Source organism: Pararge aegeria, chromosome 17, assembly GCF_905163445.1.
Source record: "Pararge aegeria chromosome 17, ilParAegt1.1, whole genome shotgun sequence".
NCBI classification, from domain to species: Eukaryota; Metazoa; Arthropoda; class Insecta; order Lepidoptera; family Nymphalidae; genus Pararge; species Pararge aegeria.
The window spans coordinates 4887184-4906807 of record NC_053196.1 but is presented as its reverse complement, the minus strand read 5'-3'; the positions used below and the strand labels follow the sequence as shown (position 1 = coordinate 4906807).

The following is a 19624-nucleotide window of genomic DNA, read 5'->3' as shown; positions in this document are numbered from 1 at the left end:
ACAGCGGTCCAGCAATTTCTGTAATGTTCGTGCTGGAAATTGAGGTTATATTATTTTGATGCGCAGCGACAAAACAGTGTTTTCTATATTTGAAAATTTTAATTATTAAGTGGGACAAAAAGTTGTGAAGGGTGGTTTTCTATTGAAAAGGTTTGACATAAGGGCGTAGGGGTAGTAATAATTTGTTCCCATTATGCGTAAGGACGTTAAATGTTTTGAAAGAGTTGGTGTGGGCACTTCAATTACGTATTTAGTCATCATTGCAATTCTTGAATGTTCATACCCAGTCTTCAGCTTTTTAAGAAATTTTGCATTTCGAATGACCGATAAAACGGTAGGACAGTAGGACGATAAAAAAAATCATGTATGCGTATGTAAGTTATACTTCTTTGTCAATTACAATTATTTTTACACATTCAAATTAAGTTAAACAAGACGACGACATTTGATGTCGGCTGCTACGTATAAAAAGCAAAAAATCTTTTTGGCGTCTCATAAATAAATCATTGGAGACTAAATTTGCTTGCATCGTCAAAAAGTTGCCAAAAGAAGAACCTATCAGATCAAAAAGTTGCCATGTGTCACTAATCTAATTAAAAATTATCAATTTCAACATATAATATTTTTTTTTATCATTAATAGGTACATTTTGTTTAGTATCGGAATATCAATTTAACTTATAAGATAAGATTACAAAAGCGGAATAAAAGCACTTATAATGGAATTATACAGCATATTGTATGTACTTACAAATTGAAATGACTCTGGACTTTGAATTCCTTTTAAATATAGGCCGAAGTTGGGACCGACCACTACTCAACTCTGTACCATAGTTTACCGTAGTTAAAGCTCAATTTCGCGTTAGTAAGTTACTTATTTTTAAAGTGCCATCGCACTTTATTTCGATTTTTTTTTATAATTTCTCACTTTTATACTGAGCTCTACTATTCATATGTACTGGACAGTGCAATTTAATTGCATAAAGAAAGTTTGGATATTTTCGTATACCTTTTAGCTAGCCGTTCCAAACAAAGTTATGTCGTATTTACATAATGACGTCTAAGAAAGTTTAATCATGGTCCGTCCGTTATACCATGTGATGTTCACTCATTAACTAAAAAATATACTAGTATCCTCGTTGTTCGGAAATCGGAATAAACATTTTATTTTAATAAGATTAAAAAAAAAAATTGGTTGCTCTGGATGTTTACAGATTAGCCAAAGTCAGGGTAGCCCTTTCGGCTACTCTGACATTGGCTAATCTGTGAAAAGCCAGAAGGAAAAAAAAAGAGAGAGCATCTCTACTCTCTTGATTACAAGGCCGATAAATTCGGGTTGAAACATCGGACTCGTGTTTTGTTTTACTATTACTGTTTGCATATAAAATAAACATTCCATGTATCCGTTTGTATATTGGTCTTATCTTTTTTTTTTATTGGTTGCATCTTTGAGTAGTGGCGGTCTACCTTAATCCCTATTTTCATATCACAATGAGTCGCTTACAACTAAACGTACGGAAGGTAAATTAAGCAAAATATTACAATCTCATTGATATCACATTACTATAATATACCTACAAGGTATGACGATGACGATGCAGATTGATCAAATCTGAATATTTGTATTCCCGGAAACCCTGGTGTTAGCTTACAACTTAACAGATACAAAATGGTAATAAATTTTAGACGGATACAAAAATTCTAATAAAGACTTTAACCGACCGGCCGATCTTAAAAATTAGTTTTCAAGTAAATTTAGCAATTTTATCGATATTTAGTTTCTTTTAGCACATTACCTCAGGTTAAAATATATTTGTCTTGTTTTCCGTGTCACATTGACCGCCAAATAAATTCTGCCTATAAACCTCTAACCCATTGACCTCTATTACTTTTATATAGTCTAAAAGAGGTCAGTGATCTAACCTCATTTTTTTTTTCTTTATGCCTTTCCGTACGGATAAGGCAAAGGTTTATCGCAGTACAACCATATCTCTAGCGGTGTTATAGAATACATTGCGGTAACCTGTCACTTTGTAATATTCAGCCGCAATAAATGTCGTTATTTCGTAATTTACCACTGTTAAATTGCTGAAACTAACACAGATTTAAGAAATATTTTGAATGATAGTAGAAACGAATGTAGTGGTACTAAAAGTCAGTACTGGATCAATACAATCAATCATCGTCATATAAATATCACGAACACATTAAATTTATAGGTAATATTGAACAAAATAAATTACTTTACATATAATACATAATAAACATAGTTACGCCGACTTTACAATCTTATTAGTTTAGTTTTATTCTGAGAATAGATTCGTAATCAGTTAACATATTATTCCTAAAGTAAGTACTAATAAGCAGTGAGATGTTTTTGCCCCAATAGAGGAAGACCTAGATACCTAGATGGTTAGAACGCATCGTTAGAATCTTTTTTTATCATTAAAAGCTTCAAGATTTAGGCGTTAATCTCAGCGCTAAACCCTAAATTATGTAATTCCTCAATGCTATTGGAAATAACATTTCACTGCCATACTAATAAGTTTGCGATTGTTTTACTTGTGTACGCTTCTATAAGCTATATTACCCAATTAATTAGATATATTCATGTTATCGTAAGTACATTATTATACTCGTACATATAGTTACATACTAAAATCTTTGGACACTACGACATTTTCATTGCTTGCGAATCAGTTACTACTAAAACGCGATGCAAATGCGACAGTCGCATCGTATAGATACCTTTAGTAGGAGTTTGCATGCCACAACCGTCGACAGTATTCGAGTATTGAAATACTATAACCTCATGTTAAAATGGACATTCGTGTAAATTCTTCACATGTAAGATACATAGCTGTATGTACAAACTTAGATGCCCGGGCATGTTTTATCTAGCAGCATCTTATTACCTAGACCATCTAATATTAAGCCTTTAGGACCATGGCCCGGCTTTTTGCTTTTTTTTTGCTTTGTATCTGTATACGTTTACTCAGATGGATGACATAAAAAGGAGTAGCAATCATATAACAATAATTTCAGATAGGCGTGCTGGCTGTTGATGTATGGACAACAAAACATTATAACATTATTTATATTTAAAGAGGTCTCAGGAGGAGAAATTACTCTAATGGTAAAGTATTTGACACTCGAAAACCATCGACAGGAGTTATGATTTTGTACTAAGGGTACAGACTGTGACTGTATAACATTCGGAGCTAGTTTAAGCTGCAAAATGTCGAGACGTGCAAAGGTAATTAGATCAGGGTTTTTGTTCGTATATAGCATAACTACGAGTAACTATTCTTTTGTTTAATTTATAATATATTTATCATTTATGACAATCTATTTACAAATAAGCCGTATTTGAGACGTGTTTACTAATGCAAAGATTCTGCATACTCATCATAATTTTATTGTCCTGCTATATCTTACTTTAAAAATGAATTATACAAGTTGTTATTCAGTTAGTCCATTAACCAGATAAATACTTTCAGTTATTATTTTATAAACCTCCAGACAGGTCAAATCTTAAGCTATTGAAGGTGAGAGGAATTTGGTATGAGTAATAGATATATCAAAAGATGATGAGTGCTCAAAAGGTGATCTAAGATACACACATTTATTTCATAAAACATACTCTATTAATTAAAAAAAATACATTTTTAAATTAAGATCCGTGTATGATATTATTAAAAATAATGCAATTATTCATTCGGTTCTTCATACCAAATTTCTATAACTCTTATAATTTTTAGGTAGGATTTACTTACTTCTAATTTAAAAAGAATATTAGCTGTATGACCTTCACATTAAAATTTCGGACTTTGTGACAAAAATGTTATTCTTATAATATATAGATATATACTTCGTTTTTCTTAAAGTAAGCCCAAATAGTTGACACCTGTTACTTAAAATAAGGAAGCTTTTAAATTATAGCAATGATCTACTTGTAAACTTATTGACTATAGTTATCTAATTATTTATATTTATAAGTTCAAACATTTTACATTCAACCGTTCATTTTAACATAAAGTTACTTAAGTTGCGTATAGCGTAAGAATGTAATAGAAAATATAAGAAAAAAATAAAATAATTGTTAATTTAACTACTAAAAAACACTATAAAAAAGTGAATGTTTATAAAAATATAGATTTAAAATTTAAAAATAAAATAAAAATACGAGTAAAAGTAAAATCGTTGAATTAATGATTGGCATTTTATGACGTCTTACATACTGATAGAAATTGTACAGTATCCTGCAGGAATATAAATTTTACTGCGTCCCAATTTTTTTTAATTATTTAATACATATTAGTTTTGAGAAGAGTTTTGTCTGACTAATCAATTGATTGTTCCTTATAGATTACTCATAAAAAACTCGAAAATGAGAAGTAATCCAGGAATTCAATTTAAAAATAACAAAAATTTAATTTACTATCCATTTAAAATGCTGAGCGAAAGCAACTTCAATTGAATCACAGTCATAATAATGTAGTGTCCACACAATGCCAACGTATTATAATATAAAATAATTTAACTTAACAGATAAATTGATGAGTAAGAAAAGCAAACCTATGCAGAACTAAAATAGGTATTTATTTTTTATTTGACCCGATCGTTTTGTTAGTTATCTGAAACACGTTATCTGAAATTAACTTTGACATGATTCCTTTCGCTCAGCTTTTTAAGCGGACGATTATTAACACTATCACCTCAATATCATCCGTTGACTCGATAAATGAAAACATATCGTAATAAAAAAAAAAGAAAATGGAACCATAAAAAATCTGCAGTAACACCACTGACCTCTATTCATAACACATTAGACTGTGTCCCCATTTTGCCCCCATTTTAAGCATCAAACGAGCATCATATGAATGTCTCTGAAACGAATAATATAAATAGTAAATTAAATCATAGTTCCTTGAACCCTCGTGAACAGCACCAAAATGGCGGCAATAATTTGAGGCTGTACCCTTAATACGATATTATTTGCTCGCTCACCATCAAGGAGTCGTTTTCGCGTATTAACCGTGCAATTAAAACGGACCTAATGCCACTCATTTTAGAGACGAAAACCCTGTAGTATTAATTTTCCAAACGTTCTGCAAAAAGACCTAGCTGAAAAAGGAATATTGACCTTTAAAACAATTCGTATGAGATCCATTATACTTTGACATTCCTGTGTACTAAGGGTACAGCGGTTAGAGGTCAGTGAGTAGGACAGTCTATGAACAGACGTTACCTATCGCCAAACAACAGCTTGGCGAGATACATCCGTCAGCTACGCTCGTCTATATTCGCTAAGATGTGCGTGTACAGATGGCGTTGCGTTACCTGTACCAGCTCGTATTCGAGCGTCGATAGGCCGTCCTTTTGGAATGTTTTGCTAGTTTGGGATAGGAGCTGGTACCTGGAATATGCAGAAAAAATATGCTTTAATGATATCAAAATCAAACTCAAAGTCAAAAATGTTTTAAAGTCAAAGTCTTGTTGACCTATGAGTAATTTTAGGTAATGGTGATTCGTTGACTTAAAACTAAAACGTGCGCTGGTCTAAGATGAGCCCACAACAAACTTTCGGGGTTTTTTTTTGGTTATCTCACAGTCAAATTAATATTCAGCTACGAAGTTAGAGCAATTCACACCCAAGCTACTTATCGTTAATGTAATCCGTTATGAAAGGATTTTTCTATAAGCTTACGTTATATATAAACTTTGAACTTATTGAGTATCATCTGGTAATTCGTTTTAAAATGATAAATAAATAAATATACTGCGACAATACACACATCGCCATCTAGTCCCAAAGTAGGCGTTTATGAATAATATACATAAATACTTATAACATATAGATAACACAAAGACACTGAAAAACATTCATGTTCATCACACAAATATTATCCAGTTGTGGGAATCGAACCCACGGCCTTGGACTCAGAAAGCAGGGTCGCCCACTGCGCCTTATTTCTATTTATGTCTTTATACTGCGCCAGATTGATTCAATGATATACCCTTAAATGAAGTACTAATTTTATGAAGCCTAGTAAACTGCACTACAAGTTTATTTTGACTTCTAATATCCATATTGTTACAGTCCACTTTCTTTTTGGATTTTGTTATATTTCCCTTATCTCAGCAATCGGATTAGTGGTCAAAAACGCTATCACATCATGTTTAATTTACAGTACCCATATAAATTTATTATGATGATGTAGCAGTAGCAAAACATATTATGTACTTACCTCTTAGGATTAGGTGCAGATTTCTTATGATCTAGCATCGCGTATCGTGCAATCGACATCTTGTACCTCGCTATATGGTAATTGACCTTTTTTAATCTGTAACCAAAAAAGTCCATGTTGTGAAATTTGCGTAAGGTAAGGTAATTTGCGTTTGGCAAATCCTATAGTTTCCCTATTTACAAGCTTAGTACCAAGGTTACCAGGTTTAAAGATATGAGAAGTCTACTATTTAGATTTTCGATGACCTTGATTTTTTTTAGCTCTTTATGGAACAAATAAAAAAAACGGTTTACAAACTAAACGCTACAAGCCAACTGACTTGCTGGAGGGCTGGCTGGTAGCGTACAGTTTGTAACGTGCGAGAAAAACAAGTGTGGTATGGCATGGCATGTATGGCAAAAACCAAACTTATGTCATTGATTCAAAATTCAAAAAATTCAAAAATTCAAAATTCATTTATTTCAAGTAGGCCTAATTAATAAGCACTTATGAAACGTCAAGTCTGTTTATAGTGACTCTACCACCGGTTCGGAAGGCAGATTCCACTGAGAAGAGCCGGCAAGAAACTCAGCAGATTGCTTTTTTCCAACATCATTTTAAAGTTTAACAATCTTTAGAATTTTTCTGTTTTGTGAGAGATGGGAGCGGAGTGGCCTGCTTCCAAGCAGCCTTGTCGTTTAGGAATTCATCAATCGTGTAGTAACCACGATTTATTAAATGTATTTTAATATATTGTTTAAACTTAGGTAAAGGTAGATCTAATATTACCTTCGGTATCATGTTATAAGAGCATATACCCATCCCCACAAAGGATTTCTGTACTTTTCTCAGACGATATGCAGATATCACTAATTAATGTCCGTTTCTTGTTAGTCGACTGTTTATATCGACTTTTTGTTTATAATTACTTATGTTTTGTTTAATAAAGATAAAGATAAAGATAAAGATTATAAGGTATTACATGATTATATGATTTGAAGATACCCAAAATTACAATTAAAATACATATAATCCTACTATCCTACTGATATTATAAATGTAAAAGTGTGGATGTTTGTTACTCAATCATTCAAAAACGGCTGAACGGGTTTGTATGAAATTTGGCATGCATGTAGCCTTTGACATGGAAAAGAACGTACCCTACTTTTTATCCCGATTCCTTATGAAGTTCCCGAGGGAAAATTGAAAATTGTTTACGGGCAGAAACTTTAAAGTTTTGGTATGCATTTCACCTATGCTATGGAAAAAGACATGTACTTTCTATACCGGTCTCTTAAATAGTTTCCGTTGTTAGATTAAAAATTATTAACGAGCGAAGCTCTACGCCCAATTCTGAAGTCAAAGCAGACGTAAACTTAGACGTACGTATATTTAAAAGTTATGGTTCAATGGAGCTAACTCAATTGCTAATTTTGAAAATTAAAGCTTAAATTGAAGGTTCTAAACACATCCTAGCAAAAGATAATAAAGATCCTGCAGCAAACTTATCTGCATAATAGAGTTATTCAAACATCAAACAACTATAGTGACACAAAAAACTGCACTGCAATGAATGTTCCGTGACTCAGAGATGTTTTCTTAGGTAATAATGGATACTTTCATTATGTTGTAAATATTTTTTACGTATCATTCATAGTTTCCTCAATGCAAGTCAAATAATGAATTTTATATGAAAAATGTTGCTACTTCGGGTTACATTACTGCAATTTTCTTAAGGGTCTCCAATTTTTTTTTTTAAATAAATTATAGTCTATATATATCGTAAATAGTTCAGCTTCCTTTTGGCAAAGAAATGGTTAATATCGGTCCAGTACTTTGAGAGCTTTTTTGTTTGAACCCAATGTTCAAGAAAATCTTGAGTATTTATAATATTAGTATAGAAGTATAGATATAACCTTACCTATAAAACATATCATCGTCTTCTCCGCCCCAACCCCAATACTTATTGGAGAAACCATTGACCTTGGTAAACTGTTCCGCAGTCATGGCAGACACACCGCCAAAAATGTCCTCGTATGGTAATCTGTAAAGAAAAAAAAAGAAAGTATACTTTATTGTACATTCAAAATGAAACGTAAAAATTAAAAAAAGACACTAACAGAATTCAAATGTGTTGAAGCTGAACAAAATCAACTTCAAATAAACAAAAAGGTACTCGTAAATCCCATTTTTGTAACAACTGAAAATTTCCACTATTACATTCTACGCAATGAGTGACAATTCTCATGCAAGTTGTCAGAATTTACCTAGTAATGCCTAATCAAAAAAGATTTCTAGGAATACATTTACTTTTCAGCAATAATTATCACCTTAGAGTTTGTGAAACGTTTATTTTTACACCGCCACCGCCTAAATCATTAGGCATTCGCTTTAGGCGATGCCTTGGTATAGTGAAAACGGGAATGAGGTATTAAAGAACATAATTTAATTTTTTTTTCATCTGTCAAGTGTCAGATTCTGTGTCGTAACTTTAGATGGCGCCTAGCGTCGTAAGACATCACATAAGAGTTCGCGAAACAGGCATTAAAGAAGGGTCCATATCAAGTTATAAAAAAAAAGTTATCTGACTCGCAAGTTGTTTTTTGCAAAGTTAAGTCTTTGGAAGTTCTGATATTGGAGTGAAAAAAAAGAAACATAATTTTCTGTCTGCCGCTTACTAACCCAAATGAAGCTCTAACTTTTGTTTTATCAACAGTGTCTTACTTGAAATTAAGTTTATCAATAGAAGCGGACATGTGCCTCGGCTGTCTGGGACAGGAGTACAGATTCCTAGAGTCTAGAGGCAGGAGGTCGATGTCGTGGAAGATGAAACACTGCCATCCTCCGTTCTTCTGCTTCTGGCTTTCCGCAAAACCAACGTTCATCAACTTGGCGCGGTTGAAGTCGCTGTTACCTATTTAAAAAAAAAAAGATTAAAACGCATAACGTAAAATATCTTGCACAACGCTTTTCAGTGTTCTTATATATCCAAGAACCTGCATCTTTTGAGATGATAATAGACGATAATGTAATTGAATGGCAATAATAAATTCATTTTAGTAGAGCTTTTCGTCACAGAGCTGGGTCCGGCGAAGTACCGCGATGCAATGTTGTGTTTAAGTCTGTAGGGTGCCGGTGTAATTACACAACAATACACGGTGGATACAAGAGCAGTGGCGTGTACTTCATATATGCACAGAAGCACTGCCTACCCTAAAAAGTTATATCACTCGTAAAGTAGGAGGATTTTTCCATTTTGTGCTTTTGTTTTATGTTTTTGAATTATGTCTACCCTGGTCTGAAACCTTGTGTACAAGAAGCCTAAGACCAACGCAACTGTACAAGAAGCCTAAGACCAACGCCACTGTACAAGAAGCCTAAGACCAACGCCATTGTACAGGAAGCCTAAGACCAACGCCACTGTACAAGAAGCCTAAGACCAACGCCTCGGGTTGATAGACACAGAGTGGCTTGTTGCAGGACGTGTTCTAAGCATAGCCTGCTTAGTGCTTCCCTGGAGTAATGTTTTTGTTAAGCAATTAATTATCAGTTGCTTTAACGGAGAAGGAAAGCATGGTGAGGAAATCTATATGCCTGAGACTTCTTCATAAAGTTTTCACAGGTGTGTGAAGTCTAGTATGCATATTGATGCATTGGGCCAGGTTCGTGGACCCAAAGCCTGCTCATTCTGAGTGGGAATTCGTGCTCCGTAATGGCCCGGTAATGAAAATTATGACATTGATTGACTAATCTAAGAAGTGTCGCTTAAACAGTTTGAAACGTCTCTCAGACGTACAGGCCATTTTTGTTGTTGTTGTTGACAAATCAGTTTTTGTCTAATGACACCTTCGTTTGTAGCTGGTTACCAACCCGGCGACAACAAGATACGCGTGATGCGTGAGACGTCACGAGTCACGACGCCCATTAGGGTTAGCATGCGTGCCAAGAGCTAGTCTCTACCTTTTCCTCCCTTTTTTATCTATAACGACACGCGAGATAATGAGTAGACGACATAACTATCGTAGTGCGCATACTAGCCCTACAGCAGGGCTAGCACGGGTAGGAGACAAAAATTATCACCTGACAAGGGATATAATAAACATGTCCACCTGCTTAAGCGCGAAAATATGGAAAAGGAGAAGTTAAATCCCGTTTATTATTACAGATATTATTTCCACTTGTGCTCCAGTGCTCTGAGAGTGGATGAAGCTGTGGGAGAAGATCAATTTTTATCCTTTCCCCGGGGATTTAATTGTATCCTGCCTATGCTAGCCATGCAGGTGAGTATGTAGGTGTATTCACAGATCGCACTTGAGAAAAGACATAAAGAAACACTACTCACCTTCCTGTTCAATAATGAATATGCCGTATTCCATTTGTTGCTTCATCAGGAAAGGATGCATATGGTTTAAAAATATCGCTAAATGCTGCTTGCGATCTCTGAAAAGCAAGACAAATTGATCAGTCACTGGTATTATTGGATAGAAGCAGGCGGCGTTACTTTGTGGATTTCCATTATAGATTATGTAAATTAAGCTATATTTGCTATAACTTTACAATTATTGTGATGCTCCGGTTTCGGAGCGAAACGTGAGTAAAGGGTACATTGCCGTAGATCAGTTTGGTGTGGAGTATTAGGATTGAAGAAATTATAAATTACATCTTACTCATTCTCCTTCTTTTCGCGGAGTAAGTAAGTGTGGCAAATAAAGCTTGATTTTCGTAATAGTCACTGGTAAGTCTTTGCTCTTTACGAGGTACACTAAGAATTGCTTTTTTTTTGTGAAAGTTCTTTACTTAGATTCTTTGTATTTGAAAATCGTAAAACGAAAATGCTTCACGATAAAGAAAGAAAGAAAGAAACAAATGTATGGTTGGGAAAGAGATAGAACAAACTCTGTTTCCTATTCTGTTTTATATTCTGTAACTGAATAACATGTTTTGTGCTTATTTATTTTACAGTGGGCAGTGACCCTAACTTCTGAGTCCAAGGTTGTGCTTTCGATTCCTACAACTCCTAAATGTTCGTGTGTTGAACATGAATGTTTTTCAGTGTCTGGGTGTTTATTTGTAAGTACATTATAAATAATTATGTACCTATATTGTACATAAAAAAGTTCATTAGTTATCTTAGTACACGTATAACAAAAGCTACGCTCACTTTGGGGCTAGATGGCGATGTATGTATTGTCGTAGTATATTTATTTATGGAATAATTTTTAAGCTCGGAAACAAATTATACAAAACTTTACATTCATCCTAAAACTACAGGACTAGCAACTCATAAGGCCGTAGCGCTCGCCACTGCGCCAAGGAGGTTGTTTAAATTTACCCGAGATTTGAAATCGGGCTTTAGCATATTGATGCTTGAATACCTGAAACCAGGGTGGTTAGAAAACCCTGCAGTGTATACGCCTCTGAATATTTATATTAAAGCAGAACAACTCGTAATTTTAAATCCCGCCACCATAAATTCACCAGAAAGCGAAAAAGGTGGAAAAAAGCGAAAAGAGCAAAAGGTCGCAAGGTGAGATAAACGCCTATCTCGACGTTTATGAAGATTGCTTATTGGGTAGATAACATAAATATCACGCCCTCGGATTCACTTAGACGCGGAGGGTGGTGAATCTGGGAACCGGATTTAGTATAATTTTTTGGCGTTAAAGGATTTCTACCGCGTTACGTTTTAAATTTAAGTATGTACGGAATAGAATTTAATCAGAATCGTCATAACTATCTATTAAATACAAGCATACGCGAAACTTCATGTTATACAACCAAATTTAAATTCTATTTTTTCTTGTCTTACAATGTTAACAATCTTATTGTGACTTTATTATAAATTTATTTTCAAATTAATCAGAAAGATTACATTTTGTTTTCCCACTACAATTTAGCCCTTGACTGCAATCTCACCTGGAGGTAAGACTAACCTGTTAGGGAGAATGGCGGTCATACCCCTAATCGGTTTCCACGCGACATCGCACTGGAACACTAAATCGCTCAGCGGCACGTCTTAGTTGGTAGTGTGGTAACTAGCCACGGCCAAAACTCCCACCAGACAAAACATAACAGAAACAAAAGACCAGAGATAGATCAGAAATGATAAGTTCCCTAAATGCCCCTGCTGGGGACCGACCACGGAATCTCACACCTACAACCACAGCACACATCACTGCGCCAGAAAGATCTTCAAAAGCAATAAAAATAACGCTGCGCGCCGTTCGTATTTGTCTGGTTGTAACGGATTGTAGCAAATTAAGCCAAGTGTTTTTTGCATGAAACCGAAGTAGTATAGAAATGGATATTGCTTTTCAAGTCCGTATGCAGTAACTGAGTAATTAATATTCATCAAATCAGTAGAGTAGGATATACCTACAGGAATCTCGAATTCGCAATTCGTGTATCATTTTGTTTGACCTAGGTGCATGATTATCTACAATAATGAAATTACGTTGTGATTATATTCTCTGCATTCCATAACGTAAATTTTGTTAGTGTTTTATACAACGACTAGAATAATTACGTCAAAAACTTTTGTACCACATTAAAAACAAACAGTGTGTAACCATTAAAAGTAATAGAGAACAAGATAGGCTTAAACAGTTTTGGACGTACAGTACAATCCATTTGTGCATCAGTACACTGATTAATTTAAAGACCAAAGGAGGAGTGAACTGGTTTGTAAACGCAACCATCTTAAAATAAACCACCCTCGAACATGATACGGCGATGGTAACCTAACTTTATCATACTGCTTCTTTCAGTATGAAGATTACGCCTAATTTACGCCATTTTGCAAAGCCTATGAAATTGAGCTTAATTTGCAATGTACCCCAATGTTATGAATAATTGTTAAGACAAACTTAACAATAATTCATTTTAAAGTCAACATCTCCTGAGTATGCTCTGTTGTCGAAGTGAACCTTGCGTTGCCGAAAACCTGTTTGGTGTGGAGTATAAAGATTGAAGAAATTATAAATTACACCATATAGATTCTCCTGCTTTTCGGGGAGTATAGAAAATTAAGCTTAATTTTTACAATAAATCATGGAATTCCGCAAAGTAAGGCATGCTTCTATCTAATAAACGAAGCTTTCCAAACGATGCATCCGGAATGTAGTTAGCATAGCCGAAATAAGCAAAGGATTATAATTCAAAATCCTGGATGTAATTCTGACAGTTGTTGTGATTGTTTACCTGAATGGCACAATAATTGCCACTTTATGCCTGGCAGTACAGTTTGGTGGCGAGTACCGCCCTCCGAGTTGTACTTCAGGGTACTTTTTGTCCACTGCATCTAGTTCCATTTCTGTTTTGTTAACTAGTACGGGACCTGTGAAGTATAAAATCACAAAGTAGTTTAGAAGTAAAATATATTGGTGCAGAAGCAATTCTAACTTTTTGGTTGCATATCTTGATATTTTTGTAATGTCCAAGAAATAATGACTTCATCCATTATCCCGAGAGACAAGAAAGAGTGTCTATCGCAATTTATATTCTTGCTTAACAGTAAAGAAAAACATGGTGAAGAAACCTGCGTGTCTAAAGTTCTCCATTATGTTCTCAAGGTCATGTGGAGTCTACCAATTCGCGCTTTGCCAGGGTGGTGGACTACGGCCTGAACCCTTCTCATTCTGAGAGGAGACCCGTGTCCTGTAGCGGTAATGAGTAGACCATGGTGATATTGCTTATTGCATATGCAGATTTTACAACTTCCTCATCAGGTTAGCCTAAAAAAAAATATAGAAAATATGATCTTACCTAAGTCCGGTGGCATTTCATCGCAAAGCGGCATTGAAGGTTCCGACATTTTGAATTCCGCGTCTTCAGTGGTTACAAGATTTTTGATTCCATCCATAATCTTCGTGATCAATAGTGGTGTGCTTGTATCATCTAACAAGTTCTGGCGAGTCATATTGATTGCTTCTTTACTAGAATTCCTGTGCATTGTACTGTTTATTGCGGCTTTGTGTGTAGAATTTCTTGTCGCGTTTTCTGTTGCAGTGAATGGAAACTTCTTAGGCCAGATTTGCAGTGTTTTATCACTGATTCTGTAATAGAGGTTAGGTTGGATTAGAAATATAATATTTGTAGACGCAAGCATGAGCGCAAGGTCACGTTATTTTGCAGAATGTTTTACAAGGTTTAGTGGAGTGAAAATTAAGAAATTTACCCTACTGGGAGCTTATAAATTGAATGTCTGTCTAAGATACGGACTAAATACAAAAAGCAGCATTTGCTTTTGGCACCCTTGGCGGTTACTAATGTTAGGAGGTAGATTCATACTCACTAAAGGCAAGATTGAGGAGCGTTTTGCACTGGTAGCATCATACTCACTGTAGGAAAGATTGAGTTGCACTGTACAGAAGCGTACAGACGTAGCTATAATCAAGGGAATATTAAGTAGCACTGTCCAGATGTATTTAGTGGTAGAGTAATACTCACTTGGGGCCAAATTGAGTAGCGTTGTGCAGAATCGTCTATAGGTTTGCTTCGTACTAACTTGAAATAAGGTTTAGAGCAGCACTGTATGGAGGTAGCCAAATGCTTCAGAGAAGATTGAGAACCGTTTAGTCAGGGGTAGGCTTATATTCGTTGCGTGAGTAGCGTTGTGCAGAGGTAAGTAGAGGTAGTCTTCTACTCACTTGGGGGTGGATTGAGTAGCACTGTGTTACGATAGTCTCATACTCACTTGAGGGAATATTAAGTAGCGTTGTGCAGAGGTATGGAGAGTTAGTCTTATACTCACTTCGGAAAGGATTGAGTAGCAGTTTGTTACGATAGTCTTATACTCACTTGAGGGAAGATTGAGTAGCGTTGTGCAGAGGTATGGAGAGTTAGTCTTGTACTCACTTGGGGAAGTATTGAGTAGCAGTGTGTTACGATAGTCTCATACTCACTTGAGGGAAGATTGAGTAGCGTTGTGCAGAGGTATGGAGAGTTAGTCTTGTACTCACTTGGGGAAGGATTGAGTAGCAGTTTGTTACGATAGTCTCATACTCACTTGAGGGAAGATTGAGTAGCGTTGTGCCGAGGTATGTAGAGTTATTCTTATACTCACTTGGGGAAGTATTGAGTAGCAGTGTGTTACGATAGTCTCATACTCACTTGAGGGAAGATTGAGTAGCGTTGTGCAGAGGCGTGTAGAGGTAGGTGCGTAGGGGCGAGGCGTCGAGAATGGAGCCGAAGAGGAACTCGACCGCGGCCAGCGCCAGCACCAACAGCAGCAGCAGGCGGAGCGCCCGCGCCGCCCGGCCGCCGCCCGCTCCGCCCATCAACGCATGCGATGCGCGGGCGCACGATTCGAGCACTGCTGGATTATGTAATGCAGACGGTTTAGAAGCCTGAAGCCAGAAGAGCTTCCTTCAAATGGAGGAGGTTACCAATTCGGATGTTTATGGGCATAGCTTCGTCATTTACAGACGGATAGGCAAATTTAACGAAACTCATCAAAAAATGACAGCTAATCTACTGCGATTGCCGCTACGGCATAAATATGCATTGTTCACACAACATAACATCAAGCCTGTACGCCTCGAAAAGGGTAGACCCACATTTCTAAGTTAGTAGTATTTGCATAGTATTATCATTTTTTGCAAGTTATAGCTTATTTATATTATAAATATTATTTATAGTATTCAAGCTTGATTAAGGCAAAAAAAATCTTTTTACGAGTATCTATTTATAAATATTTTTTATAGTATTTACTAAAGATTTACTAATGAGGATTTATTAAAGCTTTAATAATAAAATGGAAACCTAGTCCATTTTAATCGCACTTAAAAGCGATTAAACGAATATTTTTACTAAAATCGCTTACCAAGTCATTTCGTCCTACGTCCATAAAGATTTAGTACCAAACTCATAATCATTAATGTAATCAGTACTTAAATGGAAATAATTAGTTTTTAAGATAGCGTTGTGGCAAAACGAAAACCGTATAGGATCACAGTTTGTTTTCTATTCAGGCTATTTCTGTGTTATATACTCGATGGAAAAATAAATGGTAAGTTTGAGATTTGGTACACATTCAGGGCGTTACATAACTCAGTTTTGGTCGTATGCAGTAAATTAAATTAAAATGTATAAAAGATTGTTGTTTTTTCCTTCTACATTAAAAAACAAAAAAAAAACATACATTTAAAACTATCTGTTTCACTGTAATTTCAAACTGCTATATTATTTTTTATAACTTTGAATATTTTAGTTTAAAGTATTTTTTAACGAAAGATAGTGTGGAAAGTTGCAACCAAATAACGCCTAAACCTTTATTATAAACTAGCTTTTGTCCGCGTTTGTTTTTGTTTTGACTGCATCCTGTAGGAAAAGTTCATGTTAACTGGACTCAGTAAATGGACACGACTTCGAAGGAGAATTTAGTGTACGTCGGTTTCAGCTTCTATCACTAGCAACAAATCAACAAATAGTAATTGTTAAATTAAGAGACAACATCGTACTCCAAGTAATTGGATCTGGCAACCGAGTTTAAATTAACATACATAGTTGGAAACTTAGGTTTCAGGCAACTTTCCACGGTGGCTAGCTAAATTTGGTGTCAAACTGAGATACACAATCGGCCTGCAGACTAGACAAGAGAAAATTCAGACATTATAAATTCTAAAAATTGCCCCTGCTGGAGGTCGAACCCGGGTCTACCCCTGGAAGCTAGGAAGCTCACCATACATGTGTATTAATTTTATATCGTACCTTTGAAAGAAATCTGTGCAAGGAAGGGGCTCTATGGAAGTGTCCCATTGTCCTCATTGAATGTCCCCGCACCCGATGTTTTTGTACGCTTCCATTTTAACCTGCAAAGAAAAGAAACTGCTCTATAGAATATACTTTTCACTGATCGAGCGAAGCAGCGTCTTAGACTTTTAGTGAAATTGCATTTTGTCCGTCTCTCTGCCCGTCCGTCCTATATCTAAATATCCGCATATATCTAAATATTGCAAAGTTGTGACTTTTTGGGTCAATACGTTTACTTCACAAATATTATGTTAGCACGGTTAGCATGGCACACATTTTCTACAGGGGGAAAGGACAAAATGTTTATCTTCTCCCACAGTACCCACTCTTCGCACGTTATTTCACAAATGGTTCATTTATATCATTATCATCATCATAATGATCACGGTTTCCCCTCAGAATGAGGGCAGGGGGTTTAGGCTTCAGTCCATCACACTGCGCGCTCACCAAGTGCGGATTGATAGACTTCACACACCTTTGAGAACGTAATGGAAAACTTTCAGGCATGCAGGTTTCGTCACGAATGTTTCCCTTCACCGTTAAAGCAAGTGATATTTTTAATTCCTTAAATGAAAAACGCACATAACTAACATAACGCTAATGTTAGAGTTCCGTGCCGGGAATCGAACTCGGTTATCACCGCTTTATTTATATAATAATAAAGTCAATGTTGTTTGTAAACAGAAAAACAGTTGCCGAAAAACAAATTTACATGGCAGTCAATTCACTTCTTTTTTGTCTAATTTATAATGGTGCGAAGCCGGGGCGGGTCGCTAGTTTATTAAAATATTGAGGCACATGAATGAATTACACTCCTATCTTCATATATATATTTCTTGTGTGCGTGTGTATGTCACTGAACTCCTCCTAAACGGCTGGACCGATTTGAATGATTTTTTTGGTACGCGTTTGGGTGGCACCCTGTATGGTTTAGATTCACAAACCAGCCCGACAGATGGCGCTGGGGCTCCGCTTGTCTTTATATATATATTTCTTGTGTGCGTGTGTATGTCACTGAACTCCTCCTAAACGGCTGGACCGATTTGAATGAATTTTTTGGTAGGTATGCGTTTGGGTGGCACCTTGGATGGTTTAGATTCACAAAACAGTCCGACAGATGGCGATGGGGTCCGCTAGTTTCCTATGAAACTAAGCGCAAAGCTTGCACCAGTATGTAATTATTGTACGAAATTAATGGCAAGGCTACGCCAGGCGTAATTAGCGTAGTCTGTTGTAATTTCCCTCTTTAAATTAATATAACATGGCCGGGTGCATGTTAAATCGCGTAAAGCATGCAGAAAGTAGCACGTCGGGCAAATTGGACAAAAATTTGTACTAGCATAGCGGTTTCACTAATTGGCGTCGGTTTATGAGTGCATGTGAATAATTCTTTCCAGCAGATTATTCTGAACTACCGGGGGGTTGCTACGTTGTCGAAATTCGACCGATTATTAAATAGGGTTGATTTGATTTTCAGCACAAAGCTTTATTCTTTATAGGGGTCGCTGCGTTCTCTAAATTCGAAGGATTAAAAAATGGGATTGATTTTATTTTCATCACAAAACTTGAATCTAAATGGGAGCCGCTACGTTGTCCAAATTCAGCCGATTATAAAATAGGTATGATTTGATTTTCAGAAAATAATTTTAATAAACGGGGATCACTACGTTGTCGAGATTCGAGCGATTATAAACCAGGATTGTTTTGTTGTAAGTAAAAAAAATATCTAATTATAAAAAATCTAATATAAAATATAAAAGCACTGTCGAAAAAAGGCTTCCAATTCGTCAATGTAATTCAAACTCATTTTTCATGAACACTTTTTGACGACTGACAGTAATTACTTATGTAATACTTATATTATTGATATTGTAAAAATAAATATATATATAAATTTGGAACCGGATTAAAAGACCAATTATAATAGTAGTAAAATAAAGCTCCGCCATTTTCGAAAGTAGGCTGATAGTAAATGAAACATATTTTCATGCATCGGCATTTCAGCTGAAGATTTATCGTGGCGTGCCCTCAATTAATATTTCTTGCTTTGTTCTAGTAACAATGGAGCGGCCGGGTGGTTTAACGGGCTAATATTTTAACGCCCCTGTTTTGTTTCTACTACCCTCAGTTGCCTTCAAGGACTTAATAAACATTTATTGCTTATTGACATAGATTTTCCGCTGAATTTATTAAGAAAATTTTAATTGAACAATAATTAAGAATAAAGATAATAACATCAAATAGTTTATTGAGTTTTAGGTTATTAGTCTACGCAGTATAAATTAACTTTTTTAGGAGCCTATCAATAAGGAAACAGAATGAAAAAAAATGAAACACTGACGACTACTAAAGCTCAGTCCATTCTCAATGACTTGCCCTATCTCTTCATATAAAAAAAAACAAAAATTAAGTTTACCTTTATTAAAAAGGGGGCAAAATCAGGGGAGGGGAAACGACAATTAATTGAAAATTGCGTTAAATACGAAATTTTCAAGTACGACCCTTTGTTATTTTTTTTTTTTTATTTCGTTCGCAAAACTGACAATCAACTGCTTACTCTAATATAAACTATAGGACATTTGGCATGTGTATACAATTGTGCCTTCTCGATGCGAACATAGCATGCAAATCCGTTGGGTACAT

The 19624-nt window shown here is 35.5% G+C and overlaps 1 protein-coding gene across 3 annotated transcripts in view; it reads right to left on the bottom strand.

The window, feature by feature from the left end:
• Positions 1-4192: 4192 nt before the first annotated feature.
• LOC120630905 (beta-1,4-N-acetylgalactosaminyltransferase bre-4) overlaps positions 4193-19624 on the bottom strand; it is a 230548-nt gene continuing 215116 nt past the window's right edge. For 2 of the 3 annotated variants that reach the window (XM_039900245.1, XM_039900244.1), the window contains 9 exons: positions 16940-17040; positions 15341-15545; positions 13994-14283; positions 13430-13565; positions 10572-10669; positions 8954-9143; positions 8151-8273; positions 6251-6346; positions 4193-5418 (listed from right to left, as the gene is read on the bottom strand). In XM_039900245.1, coding sequence (XP_039756179.1) covers positions 5286-5418; positions 6251-6346; positions 8151-8273; positions 8954-9143; positions 10572-10669; positions 13430-13565; positions 13994-14283; positions 15341-15507 — 1233 coding nt within the window. In that variant the 5' untranslated portion in view covers positions 15508-15545; positions 16940-17040 and the 3' untranslated portion in view covers positions 4193-5285. The remainder of the gene's footprint in view (positions 5419-6250; positions 6347-8150; positions 8274-8953; positions 9144-10571; positions 10670-13429; positions 13566-13993; positions 14284-15340; positions 15546-16939; positions 17041-19624) is intronic. The other variant, XM_039900246.1, reaches the window with a different exon arrangement.